General features: G+C 36.9%; 1 protein-coding gene across 3 annotated transcripts; it reads left to right on the top strand.

Annotated features, from left to right (window-relative positions):
- The first annotated feature begins 2,071 nt into the window (after positions 1–2,071).
- Positions 2,072–15,594, top strand: LOC103504092 (auxilin-related protein 2). Of its 3 annotated transcripts, none has more exons than XM_008468532.3 (9): positions 2,072–3,113; positions 3,759–4,003; positions 4,080–4,309; positions 4,462–4,591; positions 4,758–4,855; positions 5,108–5,173; positions 5,266–5,355; positions 14,201–14,377; positions 15,118–15,594. In XM_008468532.3, exons 1-9 carry the CDS (start codon positions 2,542–2,544, stop codon positions 15,151–15,153), a joined length of 1,644 nt encoding a protein of 547 aa, XP_008466754.3. In that variant the 5' UTR covers positions 2,072–2,541; the 3' UTR covers positions 15,154–15,594. The 3 variants fall into 3 exon arrangements, with proteins under 3 accessions (XP_008466754.3, XP_050938975.1, XP_050938974.1); XM_051083017.1 differs by having other exon boundaries at positions 2,142–3,113; positions 3,759–3,985; XM_051083018.1 differs by lacking the exons at positions 14,201–14,377; positions 15,118–15,594 and having other exon boundaries at positions 2,136–3,113; positions 5,247–5,347.
- The last annotated feature ends 10,833 nt before the right edge of the window (positions 15,595–26,427 follow it).

The following is a 26,427-nucleotide window of genomic DNA, read 5'->3' on the forward strand; positions in this document are numbered from 1 at the left end:
TAAGTTTGGAATCAATACATACGATTCAATTGCGTCACCTTAATATCTTTACCATATGTTCTTTTGCCCTCCAAGCTTTTTGGTAACTTATATTAACTCCACGATTTGTACGAGCCTTATGCACAATCTCTTTTGGAATGGATCGATCAGTAGACATGAATCTAAAATCATCTATCAAACAACTGCCAATTAGTGTTGAAGAAGTTTGCATTTGAGAACTTTGGGCAGTACTTAATGAACAATCATTTTCAGAAGTGTATTTTCGTAGCATCCACAAATCACTCTTCTTATAACGAGATGCCTTAACATACCATTTGCAGCCTTCTTGTAAACATCTAAATTCAAGGGACCTTAAATTTGATACTGTAGTCTTAAATTAAAAGTTGTTCTTCATTGCTATTATGCAAAACACTTTGAAAGCACTTCTTTACTTTTAAATAAACTTTTTTCCTTCAAATCAGAATAATAATAGATGTCTCTTAGAACTTCATCATTTGATACAGAAGAAGAATCTATATTCAGTGACATATCAACATTCTCCCGTACACTACTAGAAGAAGAAGACATTCCCAAATAATTAACACTTACATGGGCAATTAATGGATGTCTACTAGTTGCATCTTTAACAAAAGCTAAATACCAAGCAACATCACTGTCTTTCTTTATTGGCACCACAGTTTGAACATTACTTTCACCAAAATCAAGTAAAATAGATAATTCTACTGATTCATCCAATTCAATTTGTTCACATGTCAAAGCAACCAAAGAATTAAAGCCGACTCGAATATCTATCAAAATTCCAGACACTGAGTAATTCTCATAGACATTGCAGCCATTCCATTGACCTCCATAAAAAACAACAATAGGAATAGACATTGTAATCTTTAAAAAAGAAAATATAATTAAGTATTTAATGATGATAAAAAGAGATAGATAGATATTAGATAGATATCTATCACAGAATAAGAGAATAAAATGTACAAAATGATAAAAATAAACACAATGCAAAAAATAAATAGACGATCGTGCAAAAAAGATAATAAATACTAAACGATCATTTGACAACAATAGATGATCATATAAAATAAAGTAAACCATCGTATAGAATAAACTAAACAATAGTGTTGACTTAGGTACATGATTGTTTAAACACGCTGATCATATTAAATATTGAAAATGTTCATGTTCATAAAGATGAATGATCGTGTTCATATAGGAAAACAACCGTGTTTATATAGATAAACGATGATGTTGATAGAGGTAAACAATCAAGTAACTCAATGAAAATTATCGTGAAAAACTTCAAACTATCGATATTCATAATGAAATACACAATTCTCTCAGTAATTCTTAAAAGTTCTAAACGAAAAAAAAACTTTAAAATTCTTACAAACAACAAAAAAACAAAAACGACATTCACATTGAAATATAAATTCTTAGTTCGATGTAAATGATAATCAAAATCTTCAAACTAACGATCTTCATAACGAAGTACAGAATGTCTTACACTAATACCTAAATATTCTAAACATTCTATCTTGACGTGAAAATATATAATTCTGAACAAAATTTTATAATCAACTAAGGAGTTCAGATGAAAACAATATTTAAAATATTCACCATAACCAAAATCACTGAGACAATATTGACAGAGCAATATAAACGATCTTGATTGTCTAAGATGATAAAATGAGAAACGATGTTATGAAAGATGATGAATACGAAAAAGAATGTTGTCAAAGATTACAAATAAGAGAAAGAATGATCAAGATGAAAGATATATAAAAGACGAGATGAATAACTCATAAACGATCGTGAAAAAATCGAGAAGAAGAAGAATTATCAGATTTGAAAAATCGTTATAAATAGTAAGGATAAATATAGAATTTTGAAAAAATAATCGATCTTAATAGACTTATTATACGAACTTTAAATAATTTAGGGTTTTGTTATATCTATGAAAAATTTTCAAAAAAAATCTATTTTTAAATTTCACGAACCAAAAATCCACTGAATACATATTAAGTGAAACTAAGAACTAATTGGGAAGATTTAGAAAGTAAGGTTGAATAGATTGTCCTCACCGACACGGAGTCGGAAAGAAAAAATAAAAAAGGAAGAAAAATAAAAAAAACTGATGTTGCGCTTGCGAGAAGGAGAGTTGGTGATTGCCTTCGTGGCTTCCACTCAAATATTCGTACGGTGACTTCTCACATAGAGAGACAGAGGCGGGGGGGCCACGAACACCAATTTCTCATATTCTTTTTCTTATTGATTTTTAGAATTTCTTTTCGCTTTTCTCAAGCTTCTTCTTTGTTTCATCTTTATGATTCAATAGGATCTTCTTCTTCTTTTTCTTTTCTCCCAAAGATCAGTAATCATCAATTCTTTCATTTCCTTCTGATTCTGCTCGCTTCTGTTTTTAAGAATATTCTGTTTGAAGAGAAATTCTCACGCTTACTTTACTTTTTTCCATCTGGGATCGAAGTTTCTAGCTCTAATTTTGATCCCATTGTTTCTAAATTTGTCATTGCGTCTGCAATGGACGAGTTTGGGGTATTGACCGAAAGATTTGGATTGAAGCCGCAAGGAAAATCGGCTCCAATGGCTGCATCTAAGCAACCTGCTTCCTCAAACACCTTCCACTCTGGGTTTAATTCCGGTTTGAATGGTAAATCCTCCCTCGATTCTGGTTTTGTTGACGTATCGTTTCAGAAAAACACTAAACCCGACTCTTACGCTGGGGTTGATGATATTTTCGGGAGTCTCAATCAGTCAACGAAACATTTGAGGAATTCTGCAAGTTCTCCATCTTCTTTTGACTACGATTCCATATTTTTTGGGTCCAAGAATTCAGATCCAACATATGATGATATGTTTAGTGGGATTGCTGGATTTAAGAGCTCGGGTACAGCGAAGAAGGAGGATCCGGTCCGATCATTTTCCCCATCTTTGAATCATACCTCTCAAATTGATGACTTGTTTGGTGATTTTAGCAGCAATGTGGTGAAACCAACTCCTAACCCGAACGGATTAAAAAGTGCACCAAATAACGCTGCCCCTTTTGATGAATTGATTTCGGGCTTTGATGATAGCAAATCTCGAATTAACAGGTATGTTCAATGTATGATGCTTCAAAAACTGGCCTGCATTATGTCGTTGGTACCAGAAAAACATGGCTTAATTTCTGCTTTTTGTTGGTGAATCTACTGTATCATCGTGCCAGTGTATATCGAACTTAGGAAAAGTTTAAGTTGTGTATTTCTAGTTTCTTAGATGACAAGCGGCAATTTTAGCTTCGTAGTTTGATTTTCTTTACTGTAACAATAGTTTCTCATGGTATCTGAAACCTGTCGTTGATAAACTATCTAACTGCGAATGGAATTGTATTGTATTGTATTGTATTGTTAATGGAAGCACAAACTATCTATAACTGGAATGAAACAGATGATATTTCCTCTGCAGTTAAATAACGTGATAATCTAACGACTTATCCTCAATCATATTTGATTATTTACAGTATTGTGCTGCTAGAGAAATTCTCTTCAATAGGGGAAACTCTTTTAATTGTTGTTGAAATCTAGTTTCAGCTTGCCCCATGTGCCCTTTTTGCCAAACTCTTGCTATATGGTGTTTCTACATGTTTTCGTTGTTGACTTGATGTCTTCCATGCATGCACTTACTATGCATGAATCTCTATTTTTCTCCTAATTTTATATCGTACAATTGAGGCATTCTGTTTTTACTTGTTTGCTCAGAGCAAGCATGCAGGACAATCTGACCCAGCAAGCAACTTCTCATTCTAAATCAACTTTCAGTTCAGCCAGAGATCCTTTTATAGAATTAGAATCGGCTTCAATACCATCATATAATTCGTCTGAGGCTTTTCCAGATCCGCTTGAGGAAATGACCAAGTTCAATAATAAATTCGATAGCTCCTACAATTCTTCCCCACCATTCAGGGTTCCTCCAGTACCAAAGCCAGGTCACAAGGCAGTTAAAGGTTCAGCTTCCTAAAATTCATAAATACTAATCTGTCCAATCTCTTCAAATCTGACAATTGAAGATGTCCTGTGCAGTTAAGAGTTCCTCTTCCTCTCCTATTGATGAATTGGAGGACTTTGCAAAGGGGAAGGTGCGGAATAACAGTGAAGGGAATGTGGATGCCTCAACACGCACAACAAATAGAAATAGTAAAGATGCACATACTGCAGGACTAAATCATCAAAAAACTGTTGATGATCTGGACTCCTTTTTCAATGTGGGTCCTCGATCAAAGAGTGCTCCAAGGTCACGAACAACAACTCCGGTGAGAAGAACCATTTAACACCACCATCTCTTGTACTGAAGAAAAAAGAATATGAAAACTTGTTGCAGTTTTAAGCAGTATTTTATTTGTTTATTTTGTATCTTAAACTACTGAATGGACCTCTCTGTTATTGTTGTGTGGTTATTTTTCAGGATCCTCTGTTTGACGTTCCTAAGTACAACAAACCACCTGAAATACCCAAACCCACTCCCTCAGCTTCCTTTTCCCACATAAAGAAATCTTCTTCAGCTGTAAATTTTGTGGATGATCTTTTTTTCGGAGGTGATATACTTATACATACTATGGAATGCAGCTTCAGCTATGACTATGTGCAATTGATTACTATTTTCTCCTTTGTTCTTTCCTTCATTCATTTAAAATTTGATTTTTCCCTTATTATCTAAAAAAAGTTTGAATTTTCCCCAACCTGTCTTTTCTCTCATGGTAGGTTCTCCTTCATTTGGACATTTTGAAGAAGTTGATGGAGAAAGTGAAGAAAGAAGAAGAGCTAGATTAGGGCGTCTACAGAGGACCCAAGAGCGTGCAGTTTGTGTTTCTCTCTCTGTTCTAACTTCTTTGTTAGATTTTGTACCATTCGAGGCTAGATCTGCCTTCTTAGATGGATGTTTTTCATTGAATTAAAACCGGTCCAAACTGATTCCTAATAGGATTTGAGGAAAAGAGATAGACTTAAGGGAAAAGTGAGGTGTCCTAGTAATTGTGGTAGAATGTTTATGAAGTTTTCATTTCCTTTTTTTGGAACAGGAACATTTACATCATCTTAATGTTTGTTTTCAGGCAAGAGCAGTGGCTGATTTGAATGAGCGTGACTTTCAAACACAGCATGAGCAAGAAGAGAAGCGTGTTAGTTCAGTTGCTATATTGTGATATAATCCTCATTTGGGATAATTCTAAGGCTTGGTTGGTTTAATGCCAGTTTTGTTTGCTATGACCAGAGGATTGCTGAATCTCTAGATGTTGATATCAAGCGCTGGGCTGCAGGGAAGGAAGGCAACATGCGTGCACTGTTATCATCATTGCAATATGTATGTTTTTTTTTTTTTTTTTTTTTATTTTAGTTTTTCTCTCTCATTCTAATGTTTGTTATTTTTTATTTTTCTTAATGCTGATTATTTTTTTTAATATATATTTTTTAATTTTCTTTTTGAAAGTGAAATGAAGTCAAACAAACCGAAAAAGAAGCTCAATCTAAAGGCCTTAGGAATAGGCTCCCTAGAGCGAGAAATCGAAAAAATGCCTTCAAAATATAAGGAAAGAGGGAATATTACAAAAAAATTTACATGGTTGTTTCTTAAAAAAAAAAAAAGAAAAAGAACACCTAAAAGAAAAAAACAAAACTCCATCCATAGCATTCAAGCTTCCACGTCTCTGGAGTTTGGGCCATCCAATATATTTTATTTTGTTTTGTTTTTGGACTATTGCCTTTCCAAATTAACTCTGAAGGTGAAGAATTTTGTTGGCCAATTCACTGATAGTAGCCCCAACCTCAATTTTATTATCAACAACGTGAGAAGGATTCAAAAAGAAGCTACTTACAAGCTGAATATAGGAAAAATAGGCATACTGGAGTCCACAACCTTATGCAAGACAGACACATGAAATACCGGATGAATACCCATGTCTTTGGGTAAATCAAGGAGATAAGCGATGCGTTCCACGTGTGACACTACCTGAAAAGGTCCAACAATCCTTGCTATGAGCTTGGGCTGGGCGTGCCATCCAGGGATGATTGGCAGTATGGGCATAGCATAACATACTGATAGACCCCCACCTCCTATAATACATCAGTACAGCCGTAGAGGAAATAACAAATTAGTTAATCTAGTAGTTACTAACAGTCAGATAAATAGTTAGGCTGTTACAGAAACAGTTAGAAAGTTAGTTAGCAAAAAAGTATAAATAACACATGAATACGAGAGGTTAGACATGAGAAGTTTATGAGAGAAAGTTCCTCAGTTCGTTCTTGAAAGACAGAATAACAAGGAAGTGAGTTAGATACTGTAATTCTTTCATTACTATCAATAAAGCAAGATTACCAATTTCTTCATAAGAGAGGGTCCCATCATATTGGTATCAGAGCATGTTCGATCTGGGCAAGCGACGAAGGATGGCGAAGAAGGCTGAAGAATGGTTTGAAGCTGTTGAACAAGAAATCATCAACATCCACACAGAATTACAACGAATACCAAAATTGAAAGCAATAATCACAGAGTTTGCCGAAGAACAGAACCCAAATGAAATGGAAGGAGAAGAGAAGAATAATGATCGGAGCAAATTTAAAAAGGTAGAAATGCCAGTGTCTAACAATGAAGATCCAGATGGATGGCTATTCCACGCAGATCGGTACTTTCAGATTCACAAGCTGACGAATTCTGAGAAAATGCTTGTTGCAACCATCAGTTTCGAAGGACCAGCTCTGAACTGGTACAGGGCACAAGAAGAACGAGACAAATTCTCAGGTTGGGCAAATCTAAAGGAGCGCTTACTCATACGATTTCGATCAGCAAGAGAGGGATCAATATATAGGCAATTTCTGAGAATTAGACAAGAGACAACGGTAGAAGAATATTGAAATCTTTTCGATAAGCTTATGACACCATTAACAGATCTGCCAAATCGTGTGATTGAAGAAACATTCATGGGTGGTTTAATGTCGTGGATTAAAGCCAAATTTGAATTCTGTCAACCAGTCGGCCTTGCTCAAATGATGTGACTCGCCCAACTTGTGGAAAACAAAGAAATCATTCGGAATGAAGCCAACCTGAAGGGATACAGTGAAGTACTCGTCTTCACCCTCCTCTATTATGAAAACGAATGATAGTAAAAATAATACAGTATTTCCAATAAGAACTGTTATGTTGAGAGGAAATACAACCAGAGAAGTGAAGAAAGAAGGGCCATCAAAGTGATGCAGAATTCCAAGCTAGAAAAGAAAAAGGCCTTTGCTTCAGATGTAACGAAAAGTACTCCCACGACCATAAATGCAAAACCAAAGAGCAAAGAGAGTTAAGAATGTATGTGGTCACGGCTGACAATGAGCAATTCAAAATTATAGAAGAGACCAACTATGAAGAAAAGGAGTTGAATATGGTGAAAGTAGTGCAGGAAGATCAAGCGATAATAGAATTATCCATCAATTCAGTGGTCGGTTATCTAACCCAGGTACTATGAAAGTGAGGAAAAATTAAAGATAGAGAGGTTGTGGACTCATAGATTGCGGCGCCACACACAACTTCATTTTAGAGAAAATGGTTAATGAATTGCAATTAACGACCAAGGATACTTTGCACTATGGAGTAATCCTAGGATCCTTAGCAACTGTTAAAGGAAAAGGAATCTGTGAAGCTGTTGAATTAATGCTGAACGAATGGAAGATAGTAGGCAATATCCTGCCACTTGAACTTGGAGGAGTAGATGTGGTCTTGGGAATGCAGTGGCTGTACATTGGGCGATATTGAAGTAGATCGGAAGAACTTAACAATGACTTTCCTACATCAAGGAAAGAATATCATCATCTAGGGAGACCCTAGTCTAACGAAGGCAAGAGTGAGTCTAAAAAATATGATCAAAACATGGGAAGAATCCGATCAAGGTTTCTTAGTGGAGTTTCGATTGATGGAAGGAGGAAGTACTTCATCGGAAGACAAAATATGATCAAAACGTGGGAAGAATCCGATCAAGGTTTCGTAGTGGAGTTTCGATCGATGGAAGGAGGAAGTACTTCATCGGAAGACAGTGAAAGAGAAATCGAAGAAGTATTGACTATAGAAGAATCCGTGGCGGTAGTATTGAAGAAATATGAAGATGTCTTCGCTTAGGCCTGAAAATTTACCATCACAGAGGAGTATAGAGCATCACATCCATCTAAAACAAGGTACCAATCCAGTCAATGTTCGACCTTATCGATATGCTCATCAACAGAAAAATGAAATGGAGGAACTGGTTAAGGAAATGCTGAAATCAGGGATCATACGCCCCACTAACAGCCCTTATTCTAGCCCTGTTTTATTGGTGAGAAAAAAAGATGGGAGCTGGTGTTTTTGCATTGACTATAGGGCATTAAATAACGTCACTATCCCTGACAAGTTTCCGATACCTATGATTGAAGAATTGTTCGATGAGTTAAATGGAGCTACTTGGTTTTCCAAAATTGGTTTAAAGGCAGGCTACCATCAAATTCAAATGAGCAAAAATGACATTTAAAAGACAGCATTCTGAACCCATGAAGGTCGTTACGAATTCATGGTGATGCCTTTTGGATTAACCAATGCACCATCACCATTCCAATCCTTGATGAATTTCCATTTTTAGGCTATACCTAAGGAGATTCTTACTTGTATTCTTCGATGATATATTAATCTACAGCAAGGATCTGGAATCACATTTACAACATCTTGTGCTGGCTCTACAAGTACTAAGGAAGAATGAACTCTATGCGAACCACAAGAGTGCAACTTCGTGAAAACAAGAGTGGACTATTTGGGCCATGTTATCTTTGGTCAAGGAGTAGAAGTAGACCCAGATAAAATTAGAGTGATCAAAAGAATGGCCTATTCCAACAAATGTTTGAGAAGTCCGAGGTTTCTTAGGACTAACAGACTATTACAAAAAGTTTGTGCAACACTATGGTTCGATAGCTGCCCCATTAACGCAATTATTGAAGATAGGAGGATTCAAGTGGAATGAAGAAGCCTAATAAGCATTCCAAAAGCTGCAGAATGCTATGATGACACTACTGGTATTGGCCTTACCGACTTCAGTGTTACTTTTGAGATAGAAATAGACGCTTCAGGCTATGGGATAGGAGCAATGTTGATACAATCTAAACATCCCTTTGCCTATTTCAGCCATACTATGTATTGAGAGACAGAGCCAAACCGGTATAGAAAGGGAGTTGATGGCCGTGGTCTTGGCTGTTCAAAGGTGGAGACCTTATCTGCTCGGCCGAAAATTTGTAGTGAAAACAGATCAGAGATCATTAAAATTCCTGCTGGAACAAAGAGTGATCCAACACCAATATCAAAAATGGATAGCCAAACTCTTAGGCTACTCATTTGAAGTGATATATAAGCCCGGGTTAGAAAACAAAGCAGCAGATGCTTTATCACGCATGCCTCCTACAGTACATCTTAGGGTCCCAATAAGAGGGGACCCATCACATACATGATACACCCAATCATTGATCTCACAAACTTCCCGTTGCTTGCTATGAGCAAACTTGTTCGTCTGTTGTTGAGCCTTCAGCATATTAGCTTTTAAAACCAGCAACATTTCATCTTGCTCTCTTCACAAACCATCAATCTCACCAACCATGCTCGTCCCTGTCTCATATTGAGAGATTGGAAGGGGTGGACAGCCATAAACAATCTCTAAAGGTGTCATATGAGTTTGAGCAAAATTCCACCCAAGGTAATCATTTAAACCAATCTTTAGATTTTCCCATGGTGAAACAAAGTAAATACGTTTCGACCTTGTGATTGACCATCTTTGTTTGACCATCCCTTTTGAGGGTGGTATGTAGTACTGCGACGCAACTGAGTGCCCAATAACTTCATTAGTTTCTCCCAGAACAAGCTAGTGAAAATTCAATCATGATCCGAAACAATACTTTGGAAACAGTTGTGAAAGCTACAAATGCACAATTTTGCTCAGAGAAACAACCACCACAAATTTAGTACTAAAGGGATTCTTAAGAGGACCAAAATGGCATACTAGGATAGTCAATCGACCACCACTCGAATAGTGTCGCCTGCCTTGGATTTTATTAATCCCTCGTTGGAGTCCAAATCTGATCAGGAATGGGAAGAGCTTGGTGGAGGCTTCCTGGCGCCGTTGTCAAGTACTTTACTTGCTGACAAACTGGACGTTCAGCCATGAATGCATGAACCCAAGCCCGTCATACCTCACTAGTACACCTTCTGAGATAAACGTTGATATGTTTTCAAGGCACCTTGATGACCACCCATGGGACTGTTATGGAATTCATCCAACAAGTGTTGGCTGCCCCTTCAGTAATGCTTTGAAAATGTCATTCAAAGTCATTACTTTGCAATTAGTCTACAAATACCGGTGTATTGAGTCCCCCAATCATGCTCAAAAGACCCAATTTCAATGCTGGTAGTAGTCTAAACATGCATGCAGCGGAAGTTTCTAAGCCTCTTTTGTACTCAATTGAGAAATCATGCCCCATGAGTTTGACAATCCATCGATGATACTTTCCCGCTATGACTCGCTGTTGAAGTAGAAATTTAAGGTCTTTTTGGTTGGTTTGGACGATAAATTTACGGCCCGACAAATACAGATGCCATGTCTGAATGACAAAACACAATAGCTATAAGTTCCTTTTCATAAACCAGGTTTAAAGCAATTTGTTGGGGGTGACACTTGACTGAAATAAGCCAAGGGCCACTGATCTGCAGCAAAACTGCTTCCACCCCTACCCTTGATGTGTTGACCACGAAGGTTTAAGAATAATCAATAACGAGCACTGGGGCTGACAACATAGCTGATTTTAAGCACTGAAAAGCTTATTCTGCGTTCTGATTCCACAAAATATTTCCTTTCTTAAGTAACTGGGTCAGCGGTACAACAATGGACCCATACAAATTTTTGATAATAGCCGGTGAGGCCTAAGAATCCTCGTAATTCCTTAACATTTTGAGGAATGGGCCAAGTTACTGGAGGATTAATCGAAAAAACAGCTCAAGCTGGCCAAAACCGCTCGTCGAGTCGAGTTAGGTGGTATTGGGTTGAAAATGTTAAAAATCAAAAAAAGAAATCGGTCGGGTTCAAGTTCGACAAAAAGAAGGTTGTAAAACTGAACTGGCTGATACAATATATAAACCAAGTGTTAGAATGCGTTTCAAAAGATTTCCTTGGTCAAATTGGTACTGAGCCCAAGGTTGTTAAAATTGAACGTTTCACGTTATGTATTTACTAATGGAAAAGATTTGAAAAGATTCACTTCGTTATTTTGAATCAGAAACATCATGTATTGCACGATTCAAGTTCCTGAATCGTGCAAATTATGCTGAATCGAAGTGTTCTGATTCACTATTCAGGAGAAGAAAAAAGAACCAATTTCGAGTTGCATCAACGCCGGAGAAGATGGATAAGAGAACAAAGTCAAATCGTGCTCGCCGTCAATGAACTGTAGTTCTTCTCCTAATCTCCTCTTCAAGTTGCAAGAGAAATCTGATTTTGGACTTGATGAAATTATAGATATGAAAAGAAAAACCCAAAGAAAGAGAGGAAGTAGGAACGCGGAATGGGTTTTCTTTTTTCTTAAAAAAAATTATATAATCTTTTCAAATTCCCACTTCGAAAATATATAAACAATTATTTTCATTCATCTTTTTAAGATATAGACTTGGCATGCATTTATTTCTAAAGTAGTTTATATTTTTATTTTGAATCAACTTAATGCAAGACTATTTATTCTATGTTTCAAGCTTTCATATTTATATTTATATGTTATTGACTAAATTAAATCTAAAATTAGATTTTGCTTCACGTGCCGTTTTACAATTTCACAACCTAACTGTATGCACTTGTTTGCGAGTTTGAATTCAGGGTAGTGCAAAAGTTGTATTTTATTTTAAATTTAATATAGTGGTGCTGTTGACTCGGTACCTTGTTCATTACCATGTTTCGTTGTGGGCTTCGATTTCGAAGACCTTTTGTAATTACCTTATAAGCATTCTTTTTTTGCTGAGTTGGAGTTCCTTTATGTAGTTGGGGGTCTCTTTTGTGGGATTGCATTTTTGCATGCCTGTGTTTTTATTCTCACCTTTTCTCATAGAAAGTTGTTAGCTTTTATAAAAAAATTATAAAAAAGGCGCTCTTGTGCCTCTTTCTGCACGCTTTCATGGCATTCAGCCAACTGCGAGCCAAGTCTACCAAACCTGCTTGTCTAAACGGTTCGACTGTCTCGGTTTGCCCATGTATCCAGTTCAGTGTTGTTGCATGCCGATCATTCATTGATTTGAGCTGTTTGGTTCTGGTTATCTACAAAAACCTGATCCGAATCGAACCGTTTACACCCCTACGAGATGCTATAATAATGGCCCAAATAATGGCTGTTTAACAAGATCTGCTGGCACTCCTTTGGCGGATATAATAATGGCCCAAATATTCAATGCTCAAAACCGCAAATTGGCATTTCTTGAAACTAGCCAGAAACTAATTCGAAACTAAGATATCCAACACTACTGTCAAATGAATCATATGGTCTTCCAATGATTTACTATACTGATATATAGGCGTCAGAAAACACCAAAACGAATTTGTGCAAATGGGGTCGGAGGATGTCATTCATAATGGACTGGTAAGTTGAAGACAGTTCTTCAATCCAAACAGCATCACCAAGAAATCATAGAGTGACCTTCATGTGTTCGAAAGGCATCCAGCTGGATGCTTATGTTGGAGCAGGACAGTGGGGTTCACTCATTCCTCTAATTTTCTTTCCACTAAGCCTCTTCTCAGCTGAAGATCCCAAGTATTATAACAAACACACCAGCAAGTATGTGTAGTGGAAAACTTGGAATTAGAGACTATTTATGGATGGAAAAAGGCTGAATGGAGGAAGAGTAGAGATCCTAGGAGAGTCGAAGATTCTAAAAGAGTTACCAATCTTAAACTGCTTATGCATTTCATGTATTTCCCGTAGGGTTCTGTGATCTTAAACTTCACGGGGAGTAGAAACTAGTCATTTTTGGAGCTTCTTTAGGATGTATTTCCTGTAGGGTTCTGTGATGGCCGATAGGAAAGATTGGGGATTTTAAAGAATAGGCTGGTACATAGACGTATTGGAAAATCATAGTCCCTAAAATGTATGTCTTTTTTATGACTTAGTAGTTAGTACATAGGTAAGTTAATGTTGGAAACATGATTAAATAAAGACACTTTGCAGTGGGCTGGCTTAAGAGGAGATAGAAAAAAACTTAAAACCATCAATCTTCTTTTTGTGATATTGTAAATCGTAAGAGGGGTCTTTTTTTATGGCTTGCAGAGCTGTGTGCTATTTTGTGGGACATTTTAGGAAGAGGAACGGCTGGGTGTTTCGTGGTAGGGAAATGGATCATAGTGTTGTTTACATTTCATGTTTTCCTTTAGGTTTCGATTTTGATGACTTTTTGTAATTATTCCATTGGTTACATTTTACTTGGTTGAAACCCCTTTTTAGTTTGGTGTACTATTCTTTCCTTTTTTCTCAATAAAAGATAAAGGTAGCACTCTTAGAATATGTCTACTTCCCTGGCCTTTTGTATGATACGGTGATGCTTAAGGGAATCCTACTCCAATTGTTGGTTCTGGCTTTGGTTTTTCTTTACTTTTTTATTTTTAGGAAACGTTTGATTGAATAAATGATAGATGGGGAACCCCAAAACACCTGCAGGTACATTTGAGATTTCCAATTTGAAATTTAGTAAGAAAGACTAAAGTGCTTAAAAGGGTGCATAATTTTACACCAATACAGTGCGATAGACATAACAAAATCCATAAAATTATCAAAAACAGAAGAATCTTTAAAAAGACATTTATTGCATCTCCCATAAAGTCCAAAAGAAAGCTTGAATAATGGCCAAGAAAACCATGTTCATGCAACCAATCGGAAGCATCATATTACTATGGATTTTGCTTTTATTATGTGCGTATGCATAACTTTTGTAGAAACTTAACATGATTATATGCATAAAGAAGCATAATCTGGTGCAGAGGTTGCACCTGATAATTGTAAATTTGTAACGAAGTATATTCTCATGAATGCCATCTTTAACCCTGGATTACGAGCCTACGTTCAACAAGTATATATTTTCTAGCTTTAATTGGCAACAATAATCATGCTTATTAATCTCTACCGCTGATTAGGTTCTATGGTCTGGATGTGGTTGGGAGCCAGTTTCATTGACAGATATGATTACTTCTACTTCAGTTAAAAAAGTTTACAGGAAGGCAGTCTTGTGCATTCATCCAGATAAGGTTCAACAGAAGGGTGCCAGTATTGAACAGAAATATACAGCAGAGAAGGTTTTTGATATCCTGAAGGTGACTTGGCAATATTCTTCTCATTTTCTTCCTTTTTCCTTTTCCACTTAACATCTTTAGCTTCAAGCTTGCTCTCGACTTGGTTCCTGTTATTTAAATGATGAACGTTTTTGAGTTTGGTTGTATGTTAGAGAATTGGGTTTGTTCTTATAAATTTTTTTCAACCAGTTATAGGTCTACAATGCGGATGCTGTTTCTTTCGTAGAATTATAGATTACCTAATGATTTCCTTTTTTGGAATGTTTCTATGCCAAAGTATTGTAATCCTAGGAGAAATAAACAAAGGTTTTTTCATTTTTTTTTATTTTTTTAATTTAATTCTATTATTTTCATTTTTCTTGTCCAAAATTAGTATGACTGCTTTTAGATTCAAACTATAATTTAGGTCCCGCTTATTATAACCACTCCGTTTTTTGTTTTTGGTTTTTTAAAATTAAGCTTATTTTCTCTCATTTTCTTACCTAAAATGCATAAAATTTTTAAGTATAAGAGTTCCCCAAATTTCAAAAAACGGTTTTTGAAAACAAGTAAAAAAACTAATTTTTTTTGTTAGTTTTCAAAAATTGTCTTAGTTTTAAAACGCTCCTAAAATGTATTAAAAAAACTTGGAAACTAATAAATGAAAGCGAAATTTGTAGGCTTAATTTTCAAAAAAACCAGATACCAAATGGGACCTTAGTCTCTGGTTTTGCTTGTCATGACTGTTATTTTACCGTGAAATCTATTTTACACTGAAACAGGAAGCCTGGAATAAATTCAGCAAAGAGGAACTTTAGGCACACCTAGGATGATTGTTTTCTTCAGCCTTCATGTCACCTGCAAAGTATGAATATCCTACTCAGGGAGAGAGGACTTGAGTATCATGGCAAGAGTTTCTGCAGGTCAGTTTTGAGGCCGTCTGGCGGCCGGTATCATGTTCAACATATTCTCAGAGAAAGGTCTCAAATGTCGTTAGTGTTTGGCATTGGGGGTATTACCAGAAATTTGTATTCCATAGGCAAGTATAGTTTCATGCTCAAATTATGTTGTGGTTTATATGGTTTCACCATAAATAGTGCAGATAATTCTTTGAATTTGCAGATTCATTGAGCTTTTGTAGAGTTTTTTCCCCTTCTTTATGTCCCTCTTTCTTTCCCCTGGAAGGAAGTTGTGGATTAAAAGTTGAAATACGCATGCATATATAATATATCTTTATGTTCTTATCTTTCTTCTGTAAACTGTATTTGGTGTAGTGTCAATTCAACATTTTGTGTTCAGTGCCCTTGAATTTTGTAACCTTGGGGAACTTTTGTAATTAACTTTCCCGTTTCATTTCTGCAACAACCCTTTTTTTGGTAGTTTTAGGCATCTGTTTAGGTGATGCTTAATTTGGTTAAGATATATTTTCAGCCAAAGTTAAAGTTTGAGATTCGAATCTTCAACGGCGTGAGTTGACAGTTTTGCGAATTTAGATAAAAAATGATGTTTCACTTGTTTCCTTTTTCTTACTTACCCCAGAAAAATTAGGACAAGTGATGATCATAGTTTTGTTTTCAAGCAGGTAGAGAGCTTGATTGAACAATGTATTCACCAATAATGTAAAAATTCAAACTTATCTGCTCTTCATGTCCAACGATCTTATTGTTTCATTTTTTTTCCAAACGTGAATCATTCCATTTCGATGACTTTCTGTGCAAAAACTGAATGTCAAATTCTCGTGGGAGAAGGAAGTCAAGAGATTAGGTTTCTGTTTTAGGTTTAAGTCAAATCTCTTCATTGAGATCACAAGCCTACATTTGCAGTCAGACTAGCAGACGAGTTTACCAGAAAAATCACTTTAAGCAATGCGTGAAACATGTTAGTGAAAGTTGAAAAACACTTCTAACACAGCTAAAAGAATTGACGATACGTATAAATAATCACTCACTCAAGAGTGAAAGATATATTATCAATCAATTAACAAAAGGTAAGAAAAAGTATACACAATTGTCTTATTGAATTTACCAATAACCCAAATGGTGCAAATCCCATCTTACCAACACGAAACCAAGTTATTCAGTAAGGGTTCTCCTGATATTTTTTACTCCATTTTAGCAAGTTATTTAACCATGTTAAGACATAATCTTTACCCTTCATTTTTCTCTACACAATAGTGGAGGTAAATAATTTACCTCCCAATCTCCATCGCAACTTTCACTCTGAAGATAGATGACCCACTTTGTGTTTCTGTTTAAGATCGGTTGCGAAGTACTTGATATTTCAAACTCTTTAGTCGGTGACAATTTTATTTTTGGAAACATAGACCTTGCTTCTACTTTCCACTGCTCCTTTGTTATTTACTTTTACCAATGATATAAAAAATCAAGTCAAAATTTTAAAATTAAAATAATATGGTCTCGTTTGATAACCATTTTGTTCTTAAACTTCAGTTTTTGAAAATTAAGTTTACAGACACTACTTTGGTTTCTAACTTTTTTCATTTGTTATCTACATTCTACCAATAGTTTAAAAAATCAAGAAAATTAGAAAAACTAGTAGTTCTTTGCTTTTTTTTTTTTTTTTGCTGCGGTTTGACAAAGAATTCAATCATTTCATTAAAAAAAAAAACAAATTTTTGTAAGACATGCAGAGAAAATATGCTTAAATTTAAAAAAAATAAAAAATAAAATGATTACCAAACAAAGCTGTGTATATAACATTCATAATACCTTAGGTGGGACGACGATCCTATTGTTCACTCTAGGCATAACAGATTCATTACTTTGTTTTTAGTATCACACAAAATATCTCCATGTCATTGGATGTAATTTTTATCACTTATATACCTATAGTTTGTTAGAAGAAAAAAAAGTGTGAATGACACAAAAATATAAAAGAAAAAATGATGTATCATTTATCCAACATGCTTTTATACAACTTTACAAAAGATAACCATATAGTATCTTAAAATCATAAATGCTATTAAATACAAATACAACTTCAAACACAAATACAACTCTAAAGAACTCAAAAGTCAGCAATATAATTTGATTTATTCATATCTTCAACATAATTATGTCTTTTATTTAACTAATACAGGATTTTGATCTCTTTTTCCATCACTAAATTTGTCCACTCTAGAATTTCAAAAATGACAAGCAACTTTTGAGAAAAATCAACACTCGGTCTATATAGTTTATATGTAGTGTTCTTTTTAATTATCATTTTTTTAGGGGTGGGTTTGAGGATTTTTGAGCCACCTTCCTACATTCATTGTACCATTAAAAAAATGTAGTTTCTTAGAAATGGAGCTTTTGTCTTTGCTTGTAATCATTAGCCCAACTAGAAGCAGTAAAAAGAAAAAAAAGGAAGCACTGAAATAAAAGTGGAAAAAAAAAAAAAAAAAGTCTAGAGCTTTCCCTTGGTTCTTGGAGATTCCACCAAATGTCCACAACAAAGAAAAAAGGGAAAGTCCCATCAAAACCACTTTTAAAATGGAAAGATAATGTTTCCCAGAAAGTAAAAACTCCACTTTTGATCCTTAGTTTTGAGGGATACCCCACCACTACCAACTGATCTACTCCAAGTGGGCGGCCGCCGATTTTAGACTTTCCGGCGTATTCAGCCCTATGATTGTTAGGTTTGATTTTAAAGAAAACTATTAAGTTATTGAATCAAGTTGTGCCAATGTATGATTTTATTTTTTTAAACAACATTCTGGATATGAATTTGAAAATGAATAATAACTTAGGTTATAGCCATCTTCATCTATATATATATATTATTAATAAATTTGGATTCGATTGTTGTTTTTAGCGATCTTTTAGTGAATTGCACATAGATGAATATAGTTAGAAAAGAAAATTACGTTGAAAACATTTTTTTTGTAAAAGACAAGTTTATCTTTTTGTTTGTGATTGTACATTTAAATGAGCTCTATAAAGATGAGTGTAGCTTGTAATGTATAAAAAGTTTTTTTTAATAAGAATAAAAGTTTGTCATGCAGAGGAAAAGACTTTCACTAACATTTGAGAAAAGAAAGATCGTTGTAGGCTAGAAAGTAATAAAAGACAAAAACGGATTAATAGTTAACAACTCTGAATATGAAGGTATAATTAGTCTTTGATCCCTTATAGTATATTATAACCAGTTTTGTGACTTACTCTTGCATGAGAAAACGAGACGTAGTCCCTTACAACAAAAGTACAAGAAAAATAAAGTAACTTTGTCTAATGAAACACACATATAAAAGCATGATTATATGTACATAAATATCAATCAAAATGCACCAAAATATTTTTGTTTGAAAATATGAATCCATGTCACTAATAAGGACTTTTTTGTCTTGCATTTTTCTTTTCTGGGTTGAACAAGTGTTGCCAATTATTTTCAATAATGTTTGTCGAAGACTTGTTAAGAGGAATAAAAGCGGCATTTTTGAATATTACACGAAAGAAAATGAAGCCATGGATTTTGAAACCAAGCTTTTTTAGCTTGCTGATGGGAAATTTTGATGTGCATCATTTAGAGAATATGGCAAATCTTGTGTGCTTCGAAATGAAACATATAATCAGTGGATTGGGATTGGCAAAATGGAATTTGGATTGCTCTTGAAATTCAAAGGATCTTTAAACAAGTGGGAATGAGTTTTAGATTATATTGTTTAAATTAAAATCACTACAGCGTCATGTCTTTTGTTATTATAGGTTTTGTTGATGTCAAATTTTGACCAAGTCTAAAGCTAATCTTGATGATCTCTACGAGACACAACGATAAATTTGTATTTTTGAGGGAAGAGACTAACCTGCAAGTAAAAGAAAAACTGAACATTGATTTGGTGTAGGCTACAACCATTTCAATGCTTAAGTTATAAGAAGATGAAAAATAGAGAGAGTATTTAAAACTTATTGGGAGAACTTACCTATTTACGCCATCTAAGCTCTTATTTATAAGGTTCATCTTGTTTCCTAATCCTTGTTAGGCTGCACATTTTTTCTGGGTCGAGGCCGATCGACCTAGTAATTTTACCATGTGTTTTAGGGTTTAATCCCTTCTTGACTAGCCTATTCTAGGCTCTCGACCTCTCTGGGCATTGGACTAGGCTCGACCTTTGCCCAACTGAGGTAGACCAACTCCGGTCTGTTGGTTTGACTTGTTTTTCGATCATTTTTTTTATGTATCTCAACTCATTTAATCTTCATTGCTTGAATCCACTCTCAATTTAGTGTTTGTGATTTCCTAGGCTTTTTATCATAGATTTTAATTCTTGGAACCATATCTTGGGAGTACCATCTCTCTTCAAATTTTACATTACCCTATCACAAAACTTAATATGGACTTTGTTAAAAGCTATTGAGCCTATCAAACCAAACCTTTTTGAGGTCCACTAGATTTTCCAATGCGCTTCTCCATATCACTATGGAGTCTACGCCAAATCGTGGGGGCAAGTTATTGCTCAATTGACCTTAGGTGGTCCCTAGATTAGGAGTTTTCTTGGAATACTACCCCGTTAAATTTTGGCTTCTTGGCATTTCCTTATTCTTAGTAGTGGTTTTCTAATTTTTATCATTTCTTTGTCACTTTTCTTATTTTGATTATTGCTTCTTGCCTTATCTCATTCGTGTAGCTTCTCTTTTACCCAATTTGTTCAATTCAACCACTTTGAGAAAGTCTTTGTGTAAAGCTTTTATGTCGTTTTACTTTTGGGTTTCCTCTGGTTGGCCCTCGAGCTGAGGCCAACTAGAAGTCATTGTTTTCTTATTCTTAGTTACACTTTTTGCATTGTAATTTTCTCTTTTATTTGGTTCTTTCCATTTGACTTAGGTTGCTTTCCATGCAACTTTCTGAGTTGTTTTTTTAATAATCATATAGCTTTTATTTTGTCTATTAAGCATCTCAAACTAGTACAAAGGTCTTCCTATTGGATATTTAACTATGACACACTTTATGCTATTTTCTAGGATCATTATTTTCTTTTAAATTTTTGAGTTCATGATGTCAAATTAGGCTGGATTATGGTATTAATTGGGGTTGATCATCCTGGCTTGGGTTAATGCTGGAGCTAGTCCCCTTTCTGTGTCATTTATTGACTTGACCTTTATGTTTCTCTCTAGTAGTCTTTTCTAATGATAATAAATTTTCAGGTGCTTGACATTCCATGGATAAGGGAGAATCTTCCCACATTGATTTGCCAATTTGTATTTTTCGAGCCTTACAACTCTAATCACTTGATACGTTGCTTTCCATGTTGGCCCAAAAGCTCTTACATTTGAATCTCGAGTGCTTTGCATCACTTTCCTTAATGCGAGATCTCCTACTTAAATGCTTTGTACTCTAATTGTAGTGTTGTAGTATCTAATGATCCCATTCTTGTACTCTACTACACGTAAACTTGTTGTTTCACAGTGCTCTTTCAATGGATCTAAGCTTAACCTTATTTTCTTGAGGATTAAACTGCTCCACCTTTGGCAAGGATATTCCAATCTCTACCAGGACTATTCCTTTAATTTCCCCCTTATAGAAAAAAAAAAGAAAAAAGAAAAATGGGGTTTCTCCGGTAAAAGTTCTTGTTGCTGGTCTATATGCCCATAACACATTTGGTAGTTCATGTGCACATAATCTTTCCAATCCTTCAAGCTTTGTTTTTAGGTTCTACTTAATGATTTTATTCATTATTTTTACTTGTCACTTTTCTGGGGGATGAGTTGGGGAGGAACGCTGATGTGTGATGTTGAGATTTGAGCTAAATATCCTAATGATTAACTATCTGTAAGACCCCCTATCATAAATACGTATAGACGTAGAGGAAGGAAATCCAATATCCATATCGACAGCCCGGCCCAAGACAAGAATGAATAACGAATAGGCTGAGAGAAGGGGTGGGACCCACTAACAACAAAGAGGGGAATATTTAAGGAATGTTTAGGGATTGCTGAAGGCAGGTTTTATTTTGAGAGACGGCTGCTGTGGAGGCTGAAGGGAGACACCAGCATCTCTAATTGCTGGAATTCTGCTACTGTTTATTTTGTTGTTATTTTCTTTCCGTTAGCTCGCTCTTTGTTTGAGTTGTCTAAGCTTTCTTGTGAACTCATTCTCCCTTTATATAAATAAAGAATCCACAGAGTGCTGCCTCTGTTTCTTGTAGTTTGTTGGGTTTTTCTGAGTGCAGGTGAAGGTTCCTAACAAAGTGGTATCAGAGCCACAAACATCCTGGGAAAGACACGAGCAATGGCTCAAAAGGAGTGGGAAGATAGATTGAACATGAACGAAAAGGAAATAAGAGAGATGAAGGAAATGATGCTGAATCTACTTAAAAGCATGGAGAGTCTGACGGAGGAAGTTAAGGAAGGCAGTCGGGCGAAACTCAGGGAGGAATCAGGTGCCTCCGAGGGGTCCGTACTGAAAGGTAAAGAAAAAATAGGAGAGACAGAAACGACACCGGGCTTCGCCGTGGGGTCATCGGACCGAAGTAAGTATAAGAAACTAGAAATACCAATGTTCAATGGAGAAAACCCAGAAACGTGGATTTATCGAGCCGAACACTATTTCGATATCAATGAGTTGATGGATGAGGAGAAAGTGAAGGTAGCTGTAGTAAGTTTTGGGCCGGACGAGGTAAACTGGTTTCGTTGGAGTAACAATCGGAAAAAGGTGAAGACGTGGGAGGACCTCAAAAGAAGAATGTTTGAACATTTTAAGTCACCGGGAGAAGGAAGTCTAGGAGCGCGTCTCATACGAATTAAACAGGACGGCAGTTACAGCGATTATCTGAAGAAGTTTCTGGAGTACTCAGCCCCATTGCCGGAGATGGCAGAGAGCGTCCTCATCGACGCATTCGTCACCGGTCTGGAAACCAACCTGCAGGCGGAAGTGAAAAGCCGTCACCCAGTGACGTTAGAAGAGTGTATGCGGGAAGCCCAAATGGTAAGTGATCGGGATCTAGCCATTAATATAGCCCTAAATGATTGGAGAGGTAATGGGCCAAAGGTGGTGGGGGCCCAAGCCCACAAAGGAAAACAGATCCTAACAAACCTAGAAAATAAAGAAGGAAAAAAGGCCGATTTCGCGATGAAGCAGCTGACCTTGCCGATTAAGGGGAATTTTGAAAAAAAAGAACCACAGGCGCCGGTGAAGAGATTATCCGATAGCGAGTTCCGAGCAAGGCTAGACAAGGGGTTGTGCTTCCGTTGTAACGACAAATATTCGCCGGGTCATCGGTGTAAGGCTAAAACGAACCGGGAGTTGATGTTTTTTATCACGAATGAAGATGAAGAGCTTGGAACTGAAGAAGAGATGGAAGATGAGGTGACTGAAGAAGCAGAGCTGGGATCCTTGGTAATCAAAGGTGGGTCCGAAATATCACTTCGAACCATTCTGGGGTTCACGTCGAAGGGAACGATGATCTGTGATCGAGAGGTAATCATTCTTATCGACAGTGGGGCAACCCACAATTTCATCCATAGAGGGGTAGTGGAGGAATTAGCCTTACCGCTGGAAAGAAGAAATAAATTTGGAGTGACCATTGGCGATGGAACAGCCTTGGAAGGAAATGGGATTTGCAAAACCGTGGAGATCAAACTACCGGAATTAATAATAGTGGCAGACTTTTTGGTGATTGAATTAGGAGGAGTTGACGTGGTATTGGGAATGCAATGGCTGAGTACTACAGGATTTATGGAAATCCATTGGCCGTCAATGACAATGGTATTCATGGTAGGATCGTCGCAAGTAATATTAAAAGGTGATCCTTCACTAACCAAAGCAGAGTGTTCTTTGAAAACGATTTCCAAAACATGGGAAGAAGAGGATCAGGGATTTTTGATAGAGTTTCAGAAGATCGAGATTGAAGCCGGCTCGGAAGTGGAGAGTGAAAAAGAAGAGGAAGGAGAGGAATCCAATCTGCCTATGATCAGAAACCTGTTGGCAAAAAACAGAATTATATTTGAGCTGCCCAAGGGATTACCACCGAAGAGAGCAGTGGACCATCGAATACTAATTCAGGAAGGACAAAACCCAATCAATGTTCGGCCCTACAAATATGGATACATACAAAAAGGGGAGATAGAAAGATTGGTATCAGAAATGCTTCAAGCGGAAATTATCAGACCCAGCCGAAGCCCATACTCCAGCCCAGTTTTATTGGTTAAAAAAAAAGACGGAGGGTGGCGATTCTGTGTTGATTATCGCAAGCTGAATCAGGTTACTATCGCCGATAAATTTCCCATCCCCGTCATAGAAGAACTGTTAGATGAGCTCCACGGAGCGGAAGTCTTTTCAAAATTGGATCTACGCTCCGGTTATCATCAAATTCGGATGAAGGAGGAAGACATCGAAAAAACGGCTTTTCGCACCCATGAGGGACATTACGAGTTTTTGGTAATGCCATTCGGGTTGACCAATGCGCCAGCCACTTTTCAATCATTAATGAATCAGATTTTTCGGCCATTCTTGCGGAGATTCGTTCTGGTATTTTTTGACGACATACTAATTTACAGTAAGAATATTACAGATCATGAGAAACACCTGGGAGTAGTTTTTAATGTGATGAAGGACAATCAGTTATTTGCAAATGAGAAGAAGTGTGTGATCGGGCATTCAAGAATTAACTATCTGGGTCACTGGATATCAAAAAAAGGGGTAGAAGCCGATGGCGAGAAGGTGAAATCCATGGTTAATTGGCCTCAGCCCACTAGTGTATCGGAACTAAGAGGGTTCCTTGGGTTGACGGGATACTACCGGAGGTTCGTCAAAAATTATGGAAACATTGCTGCGCCGCTGACCAAATTACTACAGAAGAATGGGTTCCATTGGGGTGAAGACGCTACAGCAGCCTTTGATTCGTTAAAACAAGCGATGATATCAGTACCGGTTCTGGCCCTTCCAGATTTCTCGTTACCATTCATCATTGAAACTGATGCTTCAGGGACAGGTTTGGGGGCTGTTCTTTCTCAAAACCACAGACCGATAGCCTATTTTAGTCAGAAATTATCTCCTCGAGCCCAAGCAAAATCCATTTATGAAAGGGAGTTAATGGCGGTAGTGATGGCTGTACAGAAATGGCGCCATTACGTGCTTGGCAGAAAATTCACGATTATTTCAGATCAGAAGGCATTGAAATTTTTATTGGAGCAGAGGGAGGTGCAACCACAATTCCAAAAATGGTTAACAAAATTGTTGGGATATGATTTTGAAATTCTGTATCAACCCGGTTTACAAAATAAAGCGGCTGATGCCCTATCCCGAGTGAAGCTACCGGCCGAATTCCACTCTTTAATGGCTCACGGGCTGTTAGACATTGACATCGTAACAAGGGAAGTGGAAAAAGATGAGGAGTTGCAAGGTATCATTGAAATCTTGAAGGAAGACCCGGATGGCAAAGCCAACTACCAGTGGAAAGCGGGAAATTTATTTTACAAAGGAAGGTTAGTTTTATCCAGAAAATCCACCCTTATTCCATCACTACTACACACCTTCCATGACTCGGTATTAGGAGGTCATTCGGGATTTCTCCGAACATACAAGAGGATGAATGGAGAGATACACTGGATGGGCATGAAAAACGACGTTAAGAAGTACGTAGAGCAATGTGAAATCTGTCAAAGGAATAAAACCGAAGCGCTAACTCCAGCGGGATTGTTGCAGCCACTGCCGATACCCAATCTGATTCTTGAAGACTGGACGATGGATTTCATCGAGGGTTTACCTAAGGCTGGAGGTTATGACAGTATCATGGTTGTAGTGGACCGGTTGAGTAAGATGGCCCATTTCATTATCTTGAAACACCCTTTTTCAGCTAAACAAGTGGCAGAAAAATTTGTTGAGGAGATCATTAGTAAACACGGTATACCGAATTCAATAGTAACTGATCGGGATAAGGTTTTTTTAAGTCATTTTTGGAAAGAACTGTTTACTGCCATGGGGACATCTTTGAAAAGAAGTACGGCTTTCCACCCGCAGACCGACGGACAAACGGAAAGGGTAAACCGCTGTTTGGAGACCTACTTACGGTGCTTTTGTAACGAGCAACCCACGAAATGGCATAGATGTATCCCGTGGGCAGAGTTGTGGTATAATACCACTTTTCACGCATCGGCCAAAACAACACCATTCCAGATAGTATATGGCCGACCACCACCACCGCTGGTACGTTATGGAGACATAAAATCTAACAACAACAGTGTGGAACAGCTGCTGAAGGAGAGGGATCTGGTTATCAGCGCTTTGAAGGAAAATCTGATGATGGCACAAAATAGAATGAAAAAACAAGCGGATTTACACCGTAGAGAACTGAAATTCAAGGTAGGAGATGAGGTTTATCTGAAGTTGCGACCTTATAGGCAGCGATCATTGGCAAGAAAACGTTGTGAAAAATTAGCCCCAAAGTTCTATGGACCTTACCGGATTGTTGAGGAGATTGGGGAAGTAGCTTATCGTCTAAACCTCCCACCCGAGGCCATCATACACAATGTATTTCACGTATCGCAACTTAAATTGAAAATGGGAAATTCACACCAAGTGCAGCATATGCCACCCGCGTTGACCGAAGAATTTGAGTTACAAGTTGAACCTGAAGCAGTTTTGGGAATCCGTTGGAATACAGATATTGGAGCTAACGAATGGTTAATTAAGTGGAAGGGGTTATCGGACAGTGAAGCGACTTGGGAACCCGTTGGGGCAATGAACCAACAATACCCTTCTTTTCACCTTGAGGACAAGGTGAACTTTGAACCCACCGGTATTGTAAGACCCCCTATCATAAATACGTATAGACGTAGAGGAAGGAAATCCAATATCCATATCGACAGCCCGGCCCAAGACAAGAATGAATAACGAATAGGCTGAGAGAAGGGGTGGGACCCACTAACAACAAAGAGGGGAATATTTAAGGAATGTTTAGGGATTGCTGAAGGCAGGTTTTATTTTGAGAGACGGCTGCTGTGGAGGCTGAAGGGAGACACCAGCATCTCTAATTGCTGGAATTCTGCTACTGTTTATTTTGTTGTTATTTTCTTTCCGTTAGCTCGCTCTTTGTTTGAGTTGTCTAAGCTTTCTTGTGAACTCATTCTCCCTTTATATAAATAAAGAATCCACAG

The sequence above is a fragment of the Cucumis melo genome, chromosome 3, assembly GCF_025177605.1.
Source record: "Cucumis melo cultivar AY chromosome 3, USDA_Cmelo_AY_1.0, whole genome shotgun sequence".
Taxonomy (NCBI): Eukaryota; Viridiplantae; Streptophyta; class Magnoliopsida; order Cucurbitales; family Cucurbitaceae; genus Cucumis; species Cucumis melo.